This window comes from Lottia gigantea (genome assembly GCF_000327385.1).
Source record: "Lottia gigantea unplaced genomic scaffold LOTGIsca_109, whole genome shotgun sequence".
Lineage (NCBI taxonomy): Eukaryota > Metazoa > Mollusca > Gastropoda > Lottiidae > Lottia > Lottia gigantea.
This window is the reverse complement of record NW_008706978.1, coordinates 689,055-707,307: the sequence shown is the minus strand read 5'-3', so window position 1 is coordinate 707,307 and position 18,253 is coordinate 689,055. Positions and strand designations below refer to the sequence as shown.

Sequence of the window (18,253 nt, the reverse complement as noted above, 5' to 3'; positions counted from 1 at the left end):
GATATTCCAAATTCAGTCATGCGTCTCACCATTTTGTAGCCATCATTCCATTCCCCCAGTTCGTTGTCCGAATGGGGTGGGTGCTTGGCCTCGGCCAGTTAGAATTAAGCCAAATCTCAAAACGTTCTTCAGTTCAGCAGTCATTGATTAATTTGTAGTGTGTACATCTGTTTTTTGCCTCAATTTTTAGTACTATTTAAATACATTATCTGAGCTTCATAGATTTTTAAACTTAACGGATGTTCAGGATGTCACCTAATTTGCAATGGCAAATCTTTACGCAAAACCGAAATATAAATGTTTGAAGGAAAATTTTGGCTCTTCAGTAATGAGACATTCAGACTTCTAGGTTTGATAAATTCCATGAGAGAAGACTCAGACCCATCGCTTGTGATTTTGCACCTTCATAAGTACCTTAAGGTTTTGAAAGTTTTCTTTAGGCAATTCATCATTTCAATGTCTGAATCACTGAATTAATTGAAGGGCCATAACTCCAAAACCATTCATCCAATTATTACTATTTTTGAACTTGAGATCTCATCAATTTATACATACATAATAAGTTTCCTTGAGATCAGATAAAAACTGCACCCTGTATCATGACTACAAGCAAAATTTGAAGCGTTTTTACTAAGTCAAGGCGCAATAACTCTGAAACCAAGTCAAGGGCAATAACTCTGAAACCGATCATCCGATAATTACCAATTTCGAACTTGACCGAGATCTCAACAATATATACATGCATACCAAGTTTCATTCAGATTGGATAAAAACTGTAGCCTCTATCGGACCATAAAAACGACGAATTACGTTATTACCATAACTCCCGTTCGTGCCTACGAAGAAATGTGAACGGACGGACCGACGGACAGGGGCGACGGCAATATACGTGCACATTTCCATGTGGGCGTATAAAAATCCACAAAACTGTTTTCATGACACTCACAATCTCTATTGCCCTATAGGTATGGTTCAAAAAATAGAAACTGTTAAGAGCAGTGTTTGTAGGTCGAGTGAAGAAAAACAGTTCCAGTTGAGTGGAGCTTATGACCTTGAACTTCAATATTTTCTTTTGTCCAACCGCGAGCGTTTGTTATTTCCGTCAATTGTGGTCAGATAGTGCTCATTTGTTGTGAACAGAGTTAGGGACATTTTTCGTCATCTTATAACAAGAACTATAGCCATGTCTCTTGCTCGCCATAATTTTCATGAAGATTGTGAAGCTGGAATTAATCGACAGATAAATCTAGAATTATATGCAAGTTATGTCTATCAATCTATGGTAAGTTCTTACCTCAATGTCGACTGTCATTCAGTCCCGTCGCCAGGAATGAAATGGTGTTGGGGCTCAGATTTTGTACTCTGAAAATTTGAAGAATTAAAGGCCCAGAACTCATTTCTGACAATTTTGAGGTACCAAAAACGTGTCAAAATCTATATATTTTTTATTATGTACAAAGACAATGTAAATGAATCAATCTCTGCTGAACTAAAGGAGGTTTTCCTGGGGTTTAATTCTCACTTGCTCGCTTACTGAGGCCCAGCCCTCATGGATCCAACCATCGCGACGGGGCTGGTGCCATTTCCTATAAGTACAATACAAGTTTCTGTAGCAGTCATGGTCTTGACTTGGAGCTTATGAAGTAGTTTTTTCTTAAGATGTAGGCCTAGCCTATCTACATTTTATGCAGTGTAGGCCTTTGTGAAAATTGGATGCCCAATTTTATTTTAGGCATTTCATTTTGATCGAGATGACGTCAACTTACCAGGCTTCTTTAAGTTTTTCAAGAAACAAGGTGATGAAGAGAGAGAACATGCTGAATTATTGATGAAATATCAAAATACAAGAGGTGGTAGAATTGTTCTCAACAATGTCCAGGTATTAACAGTTATAATGAAATTTCATGCTATGGACTTGACACTTAACTTTTACCTCATCAGCTATTTTTTTATTGATATATGTTTAACTGTTTGATCACTTAATTAAACGGCTGTGGCTATTCGCACCATGACGGTCAAAAAATGGGCATTAAAAATCATATGGCCATCCCTATTTAACCCTAACAAAGTCACTTAATATCATTCTTGATAAACAAAATGGCTTGACGCTATAAACTAACAACTTGCACGCCTATTGTGTCTTATCTTATCTGTATCATTGTTAGCAGCCATAGAGAATACGCGTCGTGACAGTACAAATAATCAGTGCGTAATTTAAAACTGTTGATTCTTTTCTAAAAATTTTCAAGAATTTTTCATAAATTAATGTAATGGGATCATCACTAATATTCAATGCTTATGGTCAAATAGTAGGCATCAGATTTTATATATAAAAACACTGAGAACACTGTAGGTGACTGAAATTGACATCATTGACAAAGTATTTCTAGAGATGACTATAATATGGTTGATGGTTGACTCCTTTCAAATATATAAAGATGTATATTGACTATTTTACTAGAAACCTGAACAGAACGAATGGGGTACTGGATTAGAAGCTATGCAGGTATCATTACAATTAGAGAAGAAAGTAAATCAATCCCTATTAGATCTTCATAAAATTGCTGATACTCACGATGATGCCCAGGTAAGTTTTGTTCAACAATTTAGTCACATCTGGTCCAAACCCTAAACAAAGCAGTGGCTCTACACCAATTGTGATTATGTAGAATTACTGATAAATTTTGTTATGGTGGTCTATCTCATAGAAGATTGTAGTGACATCTATTGTGATAAAGGTGTTCTAAAAGAGACGAGAAATGTCTTTCAAGATTTTGTCACCTTTTTTTGTAAGGAGTGTTATAATATGTGTTTCAGGGACACGTAAAGAATCAATTTGCACCATTTCATTTAAGCATCAATTTGCACCATTTCATGAGAAGTCTGTGGTTCCTGCAATTCTACTAAAACTAAGCTTTTCATAATGCTGCTATCGCAAAGCAGATTTTGCGATAGTGACATCAAACGATTGGTTAAGTAGAATTGCAATAATTACATGTACTTATTTTATTATAGTACTTTATATGATTTATTATTGTCCCTTTTAATTTTAGATGACTGATTTCATAGAAGGAAAGTTTCTTGATGAACAAGTTGAATCTATTAAAGAGATATCTAACTATATAGCTAGTTTAAAACGTGTTGGACCAGGACTTGGTGAATACCAATTTGATAAAGAAACATTAGGAGGAGAAAATTAAGGTTACATAAGTTCCATACCCTTACTCAGGAAGAATGTAATGATATCAATACTGCCAGTCGCTGCAATATTCTATATATTATACATATTTATCTGTGAATTGATAATTGATGTACATAAGGACATTTGTCAAAATTTATGTTGTAAAAATAATTTAATCAAAGTTTTGTTTGGTGACATTTCAAAAAACAGATTTGAATTTTGGAGGAATTTCATTTTAAATAGATGTGTGATAGGAAGTCTGTTTATTTTTTTTAGTATAAGAGATGTATGGGCAAGACACAGTTTGTCTCTAAATCTTTAAAATGACAAAAATTATGTTATATGAACTGTGTGAATTATTCTGAATATTTGGGTTTTTTTTGTAAGTAATAAAATGTGTTTTTGCTTTCTGACATTTTTTAGCTTAACATATAGCTAAACGACGATGTATCACTGATCCTTTCCGAAAATGTTTTAGATGGACTAGATACAACCAATATCTATGAAATCTTATACTGGTTTATCTGTCTTCACAATATACTTCTCATCAAACTTTAAGCTTCCACATTCTGTCAGAAGGAACTCCTCTGAGGTTATCCTAAAACTATTTGACACTACTTTTTAAAGAACTGTTTCTGAGTTGGGCATCTTATGAATGTGACAAATTGCTATCATATCAAAAACTTAAATTGTGTGTGTGCAGTAATGTCTGAATGGGATATTGTTGAAGAAGTTTAGTCAATATATCAACATACCATTTTGTTAAAAATTTACTTCTGATAAAATTAATGAAGAGCTAAAAGTATGCTCTATGAGCCAGTAAAACAACTAGAACAGTGATTCCAAACATTTTTCAGCCCTCATACCACCAGAACAATCCTTAAAACCCCTTTCACCCCAAAAACCAATGGGCAATTGAAATTATGTAAATTTTATAATTGTTCATTCAAGCAAATAATACTTCAACATTTCCTAACTGTTTTAGGTTTGCTCTATGGTAGTGGCTGTTACACTGTCCATCTATTGAAAAACATACACCAAAAGCCCCTATAGCCCACATAGAGAAATTTTTCTCCTACAGCAGAAGAAACAAACCCCAACTCCAAAGGGTGAAAACCAGGGATCTAGAAGATTGTTACAAAAATGTTGGGATTATACAAAAGGAACATTAAAAAAAAAAATTGCATCCTTTGGATAAACTAAAGAATTTACACAACCAAGAAACAAACAAAGTTCATAGTATTAGTTTATTCAGAGCAACTTTTGTGTTTTTTCTTCTTTTCCTTATGTTTTCTCTTTTCAATGAGATCTTGCTGTGAATCATGTGAAACAGAAGAGTCTTCTTTGTCTTTAGTTTTATGTTTACATTTCTTATGTTTTTTATTCTTGCACTGATCAGTCTCTTCACTGGGCAATTCACCATGTTTATCAATATTATCCTTTTGAGATGATGGATGATCAGAAACACTATTTACAATGTCTTTCAGAAAGTCATCAGGTATAACAGCTTCCATCAGTCTTTCATCTTCTCCACTGAATTAAGAAAATATATTGTATTGTTTATTTCAAAGATCATATTCCAAATCATGACTAGAATCCTCTTCACAATGGTCAAGGTATTACGTCTAGATCTTATACCTTGACTGCCATGGCCCGCTTTCTTGCTTGACGGTCAGTAATTTGATTGGATTGTATACCAAATCAAATCAAACTTCTGTGAAACAAGAAAGTGGACCATTGCAGTGAAGGTATAAGATGAAGACACAATCCCTTGACCAATGTGAAGATAAACTAGAATCTTCTAACCCTTCCAGGAGTCCATATGCTAAAACAGCAGTTTCAATAAGGGAATTTGAAAGAATCGTGTGCTTCATTGAATAATTTCTAGAGTATAAATGACAAAAATTGTTAAGTATCGTAACTCATTCATTAACATCAATGTAATTACTCTGTGTACAATCATAGTATAAAACCTCCCATATTTTTCATCTAATCTGAGAAAGCAACAACAATGCTATTCATGTTTACTTATCCCAGTATGACATCAGATCATGTCATTACCTTTCACTTGAGCTGCTTTTCCTTTTCTTTTTGCGTTTGACACTTGATCTTTTCTCTACCTCATCTTCTGTCAACCAGTCCCCATAGGACGCCGAAAATAATCGAAAACCTGAAATGTTAAAATATTGCTATACACATGATATTACAAAAGAAACAGAACAAGAAGAAAATAATTAAAATATGTTTTATGTTGATCTTAAAGGGACAGATGGGCCAAATTTTCTACCCATCGTACCTTAGTCTCGGAAACAGGAATTCTTTAGCTAATCTAATCAGTAAGTGTTAAAAGGTCAGTGTCAAAATTTGAAATAAAATCCATCTTTTTCCAGAATTATCCGTGTGTGGAACATAAAAAGACAAGTTGTCTTTTCTTCAGACACTGCCATAAATAGACAAGACATCTATAAAAATAGCAAAAAAAATTCCAAGTTTGAGATATTTTGGTTTGGAATTATGTAATTTTCATACATTACTCAAACTTCTGAAGACTATTTACATATATTCAAGACTCAAATCAACCCCCAAATTGGCAAATCTCTTACGGATTTGGAGAAAATTCCCTGAATTTCAAATAATTAGAACTTGCCATACTTTGAAAATGAACAATATAAAGAAAGAAAATATATTTACCATCTTGTTTTGGTATTTTGGCATCCTTCTTAATATTTTCATCTTCTGGAAATTCTGTGATACTAAATAAATACAATAGTTAATATACTAATAATAGTAAGTTGCAAGATAGAGAAATGTATTAAAACCATGTTCTTGTGAACTTGGAATAGAGTAATGAAAATTAATAACAAAGCCAAGTGCTACATGTACTCTCTTAACCACTGTGGTTTCTGACATGAAAATATTATGTCATTTCAGAAATTATGCTTTAACTTTTTAAGAATTTGCACATGCATGTCATTTGTTCTAGAGCCCAAAATTATACTGATGAAGTGGCTGACAAGTATTACATATATTCAATCGATATAGGTATAAAAACAAAATAGATACCTGTCTAAATATGATCCAAGCTTTTTAGCTATAAAAAATCTAAATTCTGGTGTTGTATTCAACTCATTACTTTTAGTATCATCAGTCTTTAAATTATTTCTAAAAATAAGAACACTTTATTTAATAATTTTGAAATGGATTCAGTTCGATAGTTCATATTCTACTGTCAACTATATAGATTATGGACATTTTGAAATATACAATGTTGTCAAGCAGTACCGAAAGATCATAATTTCATCTGTATCAATTTTCAGCATCAAAATTCCCTTAACACAACAAAAACATATCAGCGTTTCATTAAATATCACCAATGTTATTACTTCATGTTACAAATCACAATCACGCAAGAAAATAACAATAGGGATTATCTGAATTTTTTATGTGTTGGGGACACACTATAGCATCAATTTGCACCATTCCAACTTTCATAAATCAGGATGATTGTATCTCCAGGCCCGTAACCAGCCCAATATGCCAAGGGGGACGGCAGCATTTGCATGAGGGGCAATAGCTGATAGAGACTGATTTCAGCTCCAATTGAGAATTTGTTCAAATCTCTGCACATGAATATTTAATACAATGATGTCATGGTTAATTAAAGAGTGTAATTGAAGAGCTTATTTTGCAAATTTATGCATGCCTACTGTTCTATCAACAGATCATGATATTGGAAGGTGTTTTTTACTTGTAGTTAAGTGATATTTATTTCTATATGTAATTAATTGTATTCAGAGAGCACATTAGCCTTTTTAGGATAATTAGGCCTACTTGTCTGTTTAAAATTCCAGTTACCTCTTTGATGTTTTCTTGTTAAAATTAATATTATCAGACTTTGAATGACTACTCCCATCTAAAAAAGAATTATCGAAAAAATAACATAATATTAATAGGCATATTTGTTTTATTTTGCAATCTTACATTATTTTCAGGTGTAGACCCCTTGCGGCTTGATAGTGTGTTTATCTCAAACGTTAAAAAATTAAATAACAGGCTTCCAAGTTGGTTTCCAAAGACATTCTTAGAAAATATCGAACAACAGTCAAACACATCAACTAATTTATTGTTCATTACACTAAAAATAAAATACAATTACAAAGACAAAATAGCTGTACTAGTAGAGTAGGCCTATAGCCAGTATAGGTCTACTAACTAAGAAGAAGTAAACGGGTTTCTCATTTGGGAACTGTACTATTTAGTCTAATAGTCGCAAATATTAATTCATTTAGAAATCTTCCACTGTCGTAGGGTATGTAATGTAAGCATTACGAACTAGGATATGGCTTGGGAACATGCTCAAGGCCTATCACAGCCTCTTGAAGTCTTCTGGCCTCATCGTCGTCACTACTACTGCTACAGGATTTATCTTCACAGTTTGCTAGCATGCTTGATTGTGAAGGGTTGCACTAAAATTACGGCATTGAACTCGTGATAAATACAAAACGTAAATAGAGCTCTGTGATCTGGGATTTATGTTTTTTCCAGACATTGACATTTGCTCTTCGAATAATTATATGATATTATTTGGTTAGAAATGCAGTTGTCTGGTTTAATTCTGTTTAATCATATACCTTAATTTCAACATGAACCAATCTTCGTATTCTTTATTTCTGACAGTGAAGAATTTTGAATGACCATTAACGCGACGCCGCTGCTATGTGATGAGGCGAACTATTTTGTTTTTTTATGAAGTTATGAACAGTTATGTTTTCATTTTGTAAACAAATATTCTTTTGGTGCATATAAATGTGGTGTATTTTTCTGAGGATGAGCCTAAATCTACCCACTAATGGTGTAGCTACGAATAATCCACGAGTATTGATTCCTCATAATGGTCATCGATAGAAAAGTAGTCCGGATTCTTGCAGTGTTTTGAGAGGGAAAATGGCACATGGCTTGATGCGCAAAGTCAATGAACACCGAGCTCGTCAGTTAATGAGATATAATTTACATGCTTGAACCTTAAGGACAGAGTGGACAAATATACATCTGAAATGAATGAAAAATAGCCTACATCCTAACAAGACGAAGGAATTTTAAAGCGTTTTTAAAGAAGCGCAAGGTTGTAGAGACGCCAAGTCAAGGAACTTACTCACGTATTTATACTGAACAGTTTCGAAGAGGAGAAAATTAATGTGAAATTCGTCTTATCAAATTTTGTTAATAGCGTAATGGCGTACACGACCTTGAGCAGAGCTCAACTCAGTTTTGATTATCTGCACACAAATTCGTACGTAAGCTTATATACTAAAGATGGAAATCTCAAATTTGCTTATGACTGAAGTGAACGGGCTTCTTCACATAATGATAATGGTAGTAGGCTTGGAAATACTATAATAGTGGTATGAGTTGTGACGAACCAATGGAAATGGAAGCCATTTTGAATTCAATATATGTCTCTAGATGAAGAAATTTAGGCTCATAGTGGCTTGATTAAATTTGTAAAAATACTTGAAAGAGTGGATTATTTATTTTTTGTCTCTTTTATAGACAAGTTTACAAATGAATGTCATGGATGCTTATATAGCTTTTGGCTGTTGAGTCAAACATGAACCATTTAATGTAATATGTGTGGTTTTTAGTGCTATTTTCATTGTTTACAAATGAAGATATTTACTTCAGTTCTCATTATTCTTATACAACAAAACCTTGTAAGAATTTTTGACTTTTTATCATATTCATCTAGCTCTTTGTATATCATAAACAAGGCCACCAACTCAATCAAGAAAACAATGACACCAATCTCACTAAAGGTGACATCCCACATAGATTTGATGACAGTTATGTTCAAGACTATGGCATTGACAGGGTTTATTAATATTCTAAACAAGTGACAAATCCCTCATAATTGTAACCAATAAAGAAAAAACAGCTCACTAATTTTAAGTAGAAAGTTGAAACAAAGCTAAGTATCTGTGTAAGCTTATATCACACACCAACTTACAGTCAAAAGCTTATTAAGATAGATAGTTTCAGACTAACATGATAAAATGAGGAAGTGGAAAACTCCAATTGGGGAAGAAACAATTTATTTTCTCATTAACAACATTTAAAATTCCATTAAATTTACTTTCTTGTCTTAAAATTATGAACAATAATAGGACATAAGATTCATTACTTTTCTGTTATGATATGATAAGTCAGTATCAATGCACACATCTAAGATATTGCATAAACTTGAATCTACTTATCTACATAATAAATATGAGTAGGCCATTGGTGTTATTGGATTGCCCTATGTCAATGATCTTGCTGGCAATCACATTCTCTTGCCAAAAGGTTTTGGGTTCAATTCAAGCAACTGTTGAAATAGAAGGTTTTCAGTTGGATTGCAGTTGAAAATGGAAAACAGTTTGCCAGATTGCCACATTTCTGTGCAAACATTTCTGTCATATCCATGGTAATTCATTCGCTCCATTTAGAAAGCGCTAATCTTCCATCTTCTTGATGAAACTCAGCAGATCAACAAATAGTAAAGGTATATCTTACTCAAAATGTGAAATGGTTAATAGCCTGTTCTGATTGGAAGATGACCCGAAGAGTATTATTAATTGGTATTCTGAATAATCATGAATAAAATTGACACCATTTTAAGTTTTTGTAGAAAAATAACCTGTTGCTGTATATTGAATACAAAATATGTAATAATATTGATTTATAAAGCCATGTGTGGTAGATTTGCTTTACTTCCTTTATTTATTGAAATGAAATGTGTTAGTTTAAAGGGAGGAGTGTGCCATTTTTTTGACCAATCTTACTGTCGCCTCAGAAACCTAATTTATAGCCAAGCCAATCAGTAACAGTGTTCTCTTTCTAAATTTGAGCTTTCAAATACATGTGTATCCAGAATTATCTGTGTATGAAAATTTAAAAGACGCGTCGTCTTTTTTTGAGACACTGCTATAATAGCCATATATCGACAAGATATCTATAGAAAGTGGAAAAGAATCTAAGTTTCAGATATTTTTGAAGGAATTGTGCAATTTGCGTACATTTCTAGTACTTCTAAAGACCATGCCCATATAATCAACCCCCAAAATGGCGCATCTGTCCCTTCAAAGAAAAAGCTGATTATTGAAATCATATGAAATTTTTTAGTCCAATTTTTTTCCTTCCTTTTATTAGTCAGAATTCCTGAGCATGCCAAGATTTAATGATATATTACTCAGTGCATCAATTATACATAGCTCAGGAATCAAGGAGCACAAAGTATATATTTTTGAACAACTGACCAATCTGGAATAACTGGTGGCATGATGGAATTTATCTTCTGAAAAGCAAGACAAATCCTAATTCATTGATTTCACACTGAAATGCAAGATATAGATTGTAAGGCACTCTTAAAGGGAGAATACTTGTGGAGGAGGTGACAGAATCAGATTTATATGATATTCCAATATTCAAATCCAACTACAGAAATTGTATGTGACCCTACAGACTTTTCTAGGCATATTTTGAAGTCAGTGTATAAGATGTATAGATATAGATATTTTTAGAAGTGATATGAAATGTAAATAAATATATTGATGTAAATGTATTGATAGTTAAGGATTTTATCAAAGCATTAAAGGTACTACAGATTTATACAATTGATTATGCTGAATGTGCTTATAATAATTGTGTTCAATGTGTAAACAATGCCTAGAAAACTATTAAAATAAGTATCTTTTGTTTTGTTAAAAAATTAAATTACTGTGTTAAATGTGGTTGAGCAAAGTTATATATGAATACATTTTTGTTTACAACAGGAATCAACTACCAATCATTGATCATTTATATCCTGTCAAATATAGATGCACCCAGATATAGAAATGAAGCCAATGCTAGTTACAATGAAGAAATTTAGATGATAAAGGCATAATTTAAATTAAAAGTAACTGCAATTGTAGAATGTATTTTCATTTGTAAAATTATTTATTCAATTAACATTATTTGTTTATAGATATATACATGCACTGTACATTATAATTGTATTTTTGACTATGTATTTTTTTTTTATGAGTTGAATAAAGATATTACTTTCCCACCTCCCAAAAACAAACAATACATTATAAATGTTAAATATAATGTATGTTGTACACTTCTTTATTACACTAAGCAAAATACAGTAACATATATAGAAACAAACTGCTATTAATGTTTCCTAATTTCATTCAAAAATGAAATCAAGCACACATTTAAACAAATAATGAAAAACTGATTTATTTTAAACTAAAAATAATGCAAAATTCAAAAACACAATTCTAAATGGCAATGAAGATAGCACTAAAACCACTACATCAAAAAAATGCTTTTCGTCTTAATGCAATGTAATTTTGTGTAAATCTTTTTATTTCAGCACAACTCATGAATTTCTGTTTGGAGCTTTGGCTGAATTGATAGATAATGCACGGTAAGTGAAATGTCATCCTGGTAGTTTCATAAATGAATATAAATTGTGGTCCCTACAGACGACAGTTAGCTAAATGATCTCAAATAAGTTGTCTCCCTTGAATATGGATTTAGAGCTTAATTGTGCATTGCCAAATCATTCATTGCTTCCTTATGTCCTGATTAGCTTGGCAGTAAAAACTTGAATCAACATGGAAAGTGGAAAGGACATGCTAGAATTTTGGACTTGTTAGGTTTAGGGAATGAGAACATGAGCACAAGAAATGAGAAGTCAAATATTGTATATATCAAGATAAAAACTGAACTATGAGGGGCAGTATGTTATAAAAAATAATGGCCTTCAAGTATAAAAGATAAAGCATAGAAATAACATTGAAAATATATGAATTGTTTGTGGAAAAGTTAATTTCCTAAATATCAAATCAAACGCTAAATCAACAATACCAGAGTTGAAAATTGATAGATATTTATGTGAAAATGGCTATATAAAGAAGAAATTCAAAAGAAACATTTCATGTTAATTATGAAATCTATAATAAAATAAAATTGATTTCTGTAATATTTACATGAAAATATATTTAGTGGAAAAATGTATTCAAAGATATAAAAGCAGAACACAAAGAGCAATTACAATACATAATATATGTTGTCAATTACAGAAAAGCACTATAGAAATTTGGGTCATTTAATAATAGAAATTTGTATGTGTATTCAGTAAATCAAATACAAATATGTCTAAAACACAAAAATTAATTTCCATGATTTATGTTTCATATACATTGATGCTAATTTAAAGTTACCCACAATTGAAGTTCTCGTAATGGCCAATATTAGTCTATATTCATCAGTTAGTTTACCTGGTGTCATAAAGTTATCAGAATCCTTGTAAAATCTGTAAAATTGGAAAATTCATAAAACTAAGTAATTATTGAAAAACGCTGTATCTTGATATTAAGCGTTTTTCATAGTAAATTGCATAGTTATGGATAATAACTAAGTTTTTTGGATTTATCGGATTTTAAAAGGATCCTGTTATGTTATTTATAACACCAGGTATATCTACTGGCTCTTATTTGCCAAGTTCAAAATTCTTAAATTTTATGTTAATTCTAAGACGTATCACTTTAAAATACTGTAAATACAGAGTTGTACAGGCATTTAAAATATGCTTACACATGGACTGATTTTGATTTTCATTCTTTTTCAGAGATGCAAATGCTACAAAAATCAATGTTTATTCTGGTAAGTTTAAAGACCGTAAAGCACTGTGCTTGATTACTTCAAAAGCTATATAATAAATAAAAATAATATTGTTTAATGCAGTAAACCATGGGGGGTTGATATTGATTTCCATGATAACATTACTTCTGGTACTATTGATTTAATTGAAATCTTAACAAACTATATGTTGCATTTTCATTCTAAAAAAAAGCATCTTTTTTTTTACTTTCATATTGTCTAAATTCTTAAATTTTAGTGGCAGAAAATTCATTGCGTGGAGGATATGTGATGTGTTTCTTGGATGATGGAGAAGGCATGGATCCAAGTAAGTATTTATATGAATAATAATAATTTAGCTCAGCATAGATCACAGTGCAGGCATTTGAATGCAATGTTTCATGGCTCCAGTGATTAAAAAAATGGGCAATACTGTGGTTATATGAACATCAGAATGAGTAATTGTAAACTCTATTTATGGAATGACATGTTTTAACTATCCAGATTTTCGTTAAACCACATGATTTTATCGGGAACGGGAATGTGCGGATAAACTAGACTCCTGTAGTTGTTTGTGCCATTTAAGTATTATTCTCAATCTAGTACTGGTTAATGGTGTAGGTCTTACAGCTAATCTAAATATTTATTCAGGAGTGTAAGCAAAGCCTTTATATTTACTAACTATAGCATAGGTTATACTTGCTATATTTTGTTGGAATGAAACCTTTATTTATGAAGAATGATGACAAATGTATTCAAAGCTCTCTCATTATATGATCAATCCATAGTGTACAAGTTAGAAGTCATTTGATTTTTTTTAGGTGAAACTGCTGATATTGTTACATTTGGCAAATCATTAAAAAAATCAGCAGACACACAGCATATTGGCATGTATGGTAATGGCTTGAAATCGTAAGTTTTTCTTCTATGTTTTCAATGGATTTGATGAAATACCTTTATGTAATAATGTACAGACATCATGTTATGTAAATCAAGTTGGAATTTTTGGTCATTGCAATTATAAGCAGAGTTATTTCCCTTTTTTCTGAATTTTGAAAAATAAAAACTTCAACTTTTTTTTTTGATTTTCATGAAATTTGATTTGTTTGTAAGAATATAAATAACAAAAATGAAATTCTTGTGAAAAAGATAAATATAAAGTAAATATTGATTAAAATGCATCGATGGAAACGAACTAGTGTTATTACATTTCAGAGGTTCAATGAGAATAGGTAATGATTTAATGGTTTTCACAAAGAAAGGTTTAACAATGTCATGTCTCTTTTTATCTCGAACATTTCACGAAGAAGAAGGTATAGACGAGGTTAGTAAAATACCAATATGGAGACTGAATTAATTCTCTTAGATGTATAGGCCTAGAGCAGTGGTTCCAAACCTTTTTCAGCCATTGCAACCCTAGAGTAATCATTTGAACCCCTCACACCCTCAAAACAATGGACATTTAAAACATGTTTTCTTTGGAACCATATAATATCCCCCCAAAAAAACCATCCTCCTAGTTGTCCACACCCAAGGAAATATCAATTTTTATTTTTTCATCTGCAATCAACATTAACCACGTTGGATAAGTAATGAGTGTCTCAGCAGCCCATCTCATGCAAAAACATGAAAAAATGACACCTTTAGGCATAGACCTAACAACGACAATAATGTAAGAACATGAAAATTTAACTTATCAGAAATGTGGCCAATATGTGGGTTCATCACATTATATGGTAAGCATACAATTTATCTTCAACCTTTTATCATTTCTTTATCAGGTTATCGTTCCACTCCCATCATTTGAAGTTGGCACAAGGACACCATTATCACAAGGTTCTAGAAGTGAAGAAAAGGTATATTGTTTGCATGTCTATTTATATTTTTTAATCTACAAAAAAAGTGGAATGTCCCTTTAAAGGTGCACTCAGATTTTTGTTGCTCAAATTTGTGAAAACTTGACACCAACATGAGAGAAATGTTTCCCTTAACATATCTGTAAGTTATAACTAAAGAAATCCAGTCGTTAATTTTTTACCACCAAAAATATTTACAAACATTAGGTAAGATTTTTAAGTTCGTTATTTTGTAAGTTGTTAGAAAGATACTGTACGGATTTGAGTAAAATAAACGCCTAATTGTAGAGAAATATGTCTTTTATATATTCTAAAGGTTTCAACTAATTATAAAGTCTAACACCAAAGACTCGTCTCAATACACCCTAACACCAAAACCAGGCCAAACTGCTTAATTAATTAATTAATTAGTGCACAAGTAGATACATAAATAGCATACTTTAGAAATATTTACAGTTATAAAACAACGATTTTAATACGCCCACATCTCTCTAGATTTTTTGATGGAATCAAATGAAATTCGGTATGTGTATACATGTTTATAAAACGAAGATCAAGTTCGAATTTGAGCTATTTTCGACCGTTAGGAGCAGAGTTCTTGCCCTTGCCCCAAAATCTTGAATATGCTATTACTCTCTTAGTTTTCAACCGATTTTGATGAAACTTAAAATGGATGTTTCGTTTTTACCATCCGCATGCCGTGGTGGGCGTATATGGCTGTGGTCCACTATCTTTTACAAAAAAAGTGGAATGCCCCTTTAAGTTATATCAAAGCAGGCATAATATCCAGCATAACTGTCAGGCCAAAATACATTGTGGATTTTTCGTGGTCATTTCCAGGAGCAGAGTCTTTCATTTTTTATACGCCCACATGAAATGGGGGGTGTATATTGTCATCACCCATATCCGTCGGTCGGTACGTCCGTCCGTCCACAATTGCTCGTAAAAACTCTACAAGACACAATTCTTGACGGATTTTGACAAAACTTGGTATGAGTGTTTGTAATCACCCAAGGATGAACCCTATTGAAAATCAGAAGAATCGAAAAATATTTAGTATAAGTTATTGCCCTTGTTCTTGAAAACGCGTTCAATTTTAGCTCGTAAACACTTTAGAAGGGACAATTCTTGACAGATTTTAACGAAACTTGGCATGAGTGTTGGTAATCAACCAAGGATGAACCCTATTGAAAATCAGAAGAATCGAAAAATATTTAGTATAAGTTATTGCCCTTGTTCTTGAAAACGCGTTCAATTTTTAGCACGTAATCACTCTAGAAGGGACAATTCTTGACAGATTTTAACGAAACTTGGCATGAGTGTTTGTTTTCAACGAAGGATGAACCCTATTGAAAATCAGAAAAATCAAAACAATATTTAGTATAGTTATTGTCCTTGTTCTTGAAAACACGTTCAATTTTTAGAACGTAAACACTCTAGAAAATAACAAGAAACGAAAAATATTTAGTGTGTGTTTTTGCCCTTGTTCTTGAATATGCGTTCAATTTTTAGCTCGTAATCATTCTAGAAGGCACAATTATTGAGGGATTTTGATGAAACTTGGTGTGAGTGTTCGTAATCACCCAAGGATGAACCCTATTGAAAATCAGAAGAATTGAAAAATATTTAATATGAGTTATTGCCCTTGTTCTTGAAAACGCTTTCAAATTTAGCTCTTAAACTCTAAAAGGCATGATTCTTGCTGGATTTTGGCAAAACTTGGTTTTATTATTCGCTGAAGATTGAATATTTGTCTTCTTGAGTTTTCACAAGCTAAAGATTGAACACGTTTTCAAGAACAAGGGCAATAACTCATACTCAATATTATTCAGTATCGCCCTAAAGAGTTCAGAAGAAGTGTATTACTGAAGGTTGAATATTTCATACTGGTGATTGTTACTGTACTGCTAAATATTTTTATTCAAAATCAAAGCTGCTAATGGGCGTATATTACCTTGCCTGGCAAGCTATCTTAGATTGCTGTTAGCTTAATTTTGTGACTCAATATTGTCAAATAAAGTTGTTGTAAATGTTCTTTTTTCAGCATGAAGTAGAGATGAGTTTAATCTACAGATATTCACCATTTAAAACTGAAGAAGATTTTTTTGCTCAGTTTGAGAGAATTGAAGGAGAATCAGGGACACTAGTAGTTGTATATAATCTGAAGCTGTTAGACTCAGGAGAACCTGAGTTAGATGTAGATTCTGATCCTACTGATATAGTTCTAGCTAATCCTGAAACAGAAGAAGATTCTGATGAAGGGTAAATAATTTAGTTCAGTCATTTCCTCTTGTTAAAGAGGTTTTCTAAATTTTGTATGTGTATCAGGGACACTGATGACGTCACCCCTACAAAATTTCCTTGTAACACGGGTGACATCATAAAACACTTAATTTTAGTGGAATTGCAGGAATTTTAGTGGAATTTGCAGGAACCACAGACGTCTGATTGAAAATTGGAATGGTGCAAATTGATGCTATCAATTACCCCGATAAGCATAAGAAATCTAGAAATCCTCTTTACGATCCCTTTAATGTTCCATGATTTTTTTGATTTGTCACAATCCTAGTATGGTTTTAATAATCACAATTTCTTGAGCAAATATATAATGAAAATAGCAGATAATTATTTGAATTTGGTCGTAAGTTAGCTAAAGCTTGCAATTATTTTCACTTTTTTACTACGAGTTTTTGGAATGGAAAAAGTGTTTAAAGAGTCAGGTTTGCCATTTTGGGGAGAGGGGGAGGGGTGTATTTTGGTCTTGAATATAATTAAATAGTCTTCAAAAGTACTAGAAATGTACGAAATTCATATAATTCCTTCAAAAATACTTCAAACTAGGAATTTTACTTGCTATTTCCATAAGTTTACGTGTCTTTTCTATATATGGGTCTCAGGAATAGACATTTAACATGCGAATTTTGATAATTATGTCCACACATGGATTTGAAGACTCAAATTTTGACAGTGTGCTGTAAACACTAATATTGATTAGCTAGGTAAAAATTCTTGTTTCTGAGACTAAAATCTGTTTAGTGAAATGAATGGCAAATCTGTGCCTTTAAGTATGCACATAGGTACATTTTCTGTTATAGATCAGTTGCTCATTGAAAGTGTATCAAATTTTTTATGCAGGCTTTACAAATTGAAATTGAAGTAACTATTTTTGTCTTTCTTTTCTGATTTCAAGTTATGGGGAGAATTTGTCTGTATTTATTTCATTATTTTTTGTTCAAGTATTATTTTTATGTTCATTTAAAATGGTTGTAGTAAAAACTGATCAAACTTGTGGTCAAAATAGACGTAAAAAATTTCCCAAAAAGTCCAAACAAACCCCCTGAAATAGTCATAAAAAGCCTATATTAAGAAAATGTATGATAAGAAATATAATAAATTATATCACAAATTCCCAAAAAGGGGAAACCAATTAAAACTATATTATTGTCCTGTTATTTGACGTTTCGGCTTACTGCCTTCTTTAGAACACCCAAAATAGATCTCGATCACATCTTATTCCGTTATTTTACTAACTATTTAAAGTTTAGAA

At 31.9% G+C, this 18,253-nt stretch overlaps 3 protein-coding genes across 3 annotated transcripts in view; 2 read left to right on the top strand and 1 right to left on the bottom strand.

The window, feature by feature from the left end:
* Positions 1-1,105: 1,105 nt before the first annotated feature.
* On the top strand, positions 1,106-4,155 carry LOTGIDRAFT_207566 (hypothetical protein). The gene is made up of 5 exons (XM_009046966.1): positions 1,106-1,282; positions 1,733-1,879; positions 2,462-2,587; positions 3,054-3,957; positions 4,043-4,155. The coding sequence occupies exons 1-4, from the start codon at positions 1,184-1,186 to the stop codon at positions 3,198-3,200; spliced, it is 519 nt and encodes a 172-aa protein (XP_009045214.1). The 5' UTR covers positions 1,106-1,183; the 3' UTR covers positions 3,201-3,957; positions 4,043-4,155.
* A 252-nt stretch (positions 4,156-4,407) lies between these two features.
* Positions 4,408-7,626, bottom strand: LOTGIDRAFT_237542 (hypothetical protein; the record flags this gene model as incomplete). Its single annotated transcript, XM_009046965.1, has 6 exons — positions 4,408-4,714; positions 5,243-5,351; positions 5,873-5,934; positions 6,245-6,343; positions 7,037-7,094; positions 7,515-7,626. 6 exons carry the CDS (start codon positions 7,624-7,626, stop codon positions 4,429-4,431), a joined length of 726 nt encoding a protein of 241 aa, XP_009045213.1. The 3' UTR covers positions 4,408-4,428.
* Positions 7,627-8,002: 376 nt separating this feature from the next.
* Positions 8,003-18,253, top strand: part of LOTGIDRAFT_224130 (hypothetical protein) — a gene marked incomplete at its 3' end in the record, with an annotated part of 18,294 nt that continues 8,043 nt past the window's right edge. The window contains exons 1-8 of the mRNA XM_009046964.1: positions 8,003-8,471; positions 11,580-11,633; positions 12,840-12,874; positions 13,110-13,178; positions 13,672-13,762; positions 14,066-14,174; positions 14,632-14,706; positions 16,751-16,968. Of these exons, the coding sequence (XP_009045212.1) occupies positions 8,413-8,471; positions 11,580-11,633; positions 12,840-12,874; positions 13,110-13,178; positions 13,672-13,762; positions 14,066-14,174; positions 14,632-14,706; positions 16,751-16,968 (710 nt within the window). The 5' untranslated portion in view covers positions 8,003-8,412. The remainder of the gene's footprint in view (positions 8,472-11,579; positions 11,634-12,839; positions 12,875-13,109; positions 13,179-13,671; positions 13,763-14,065; positions 14,175-14,631; positions 14,707-16,750; positions 16,969-18,253) is intronic.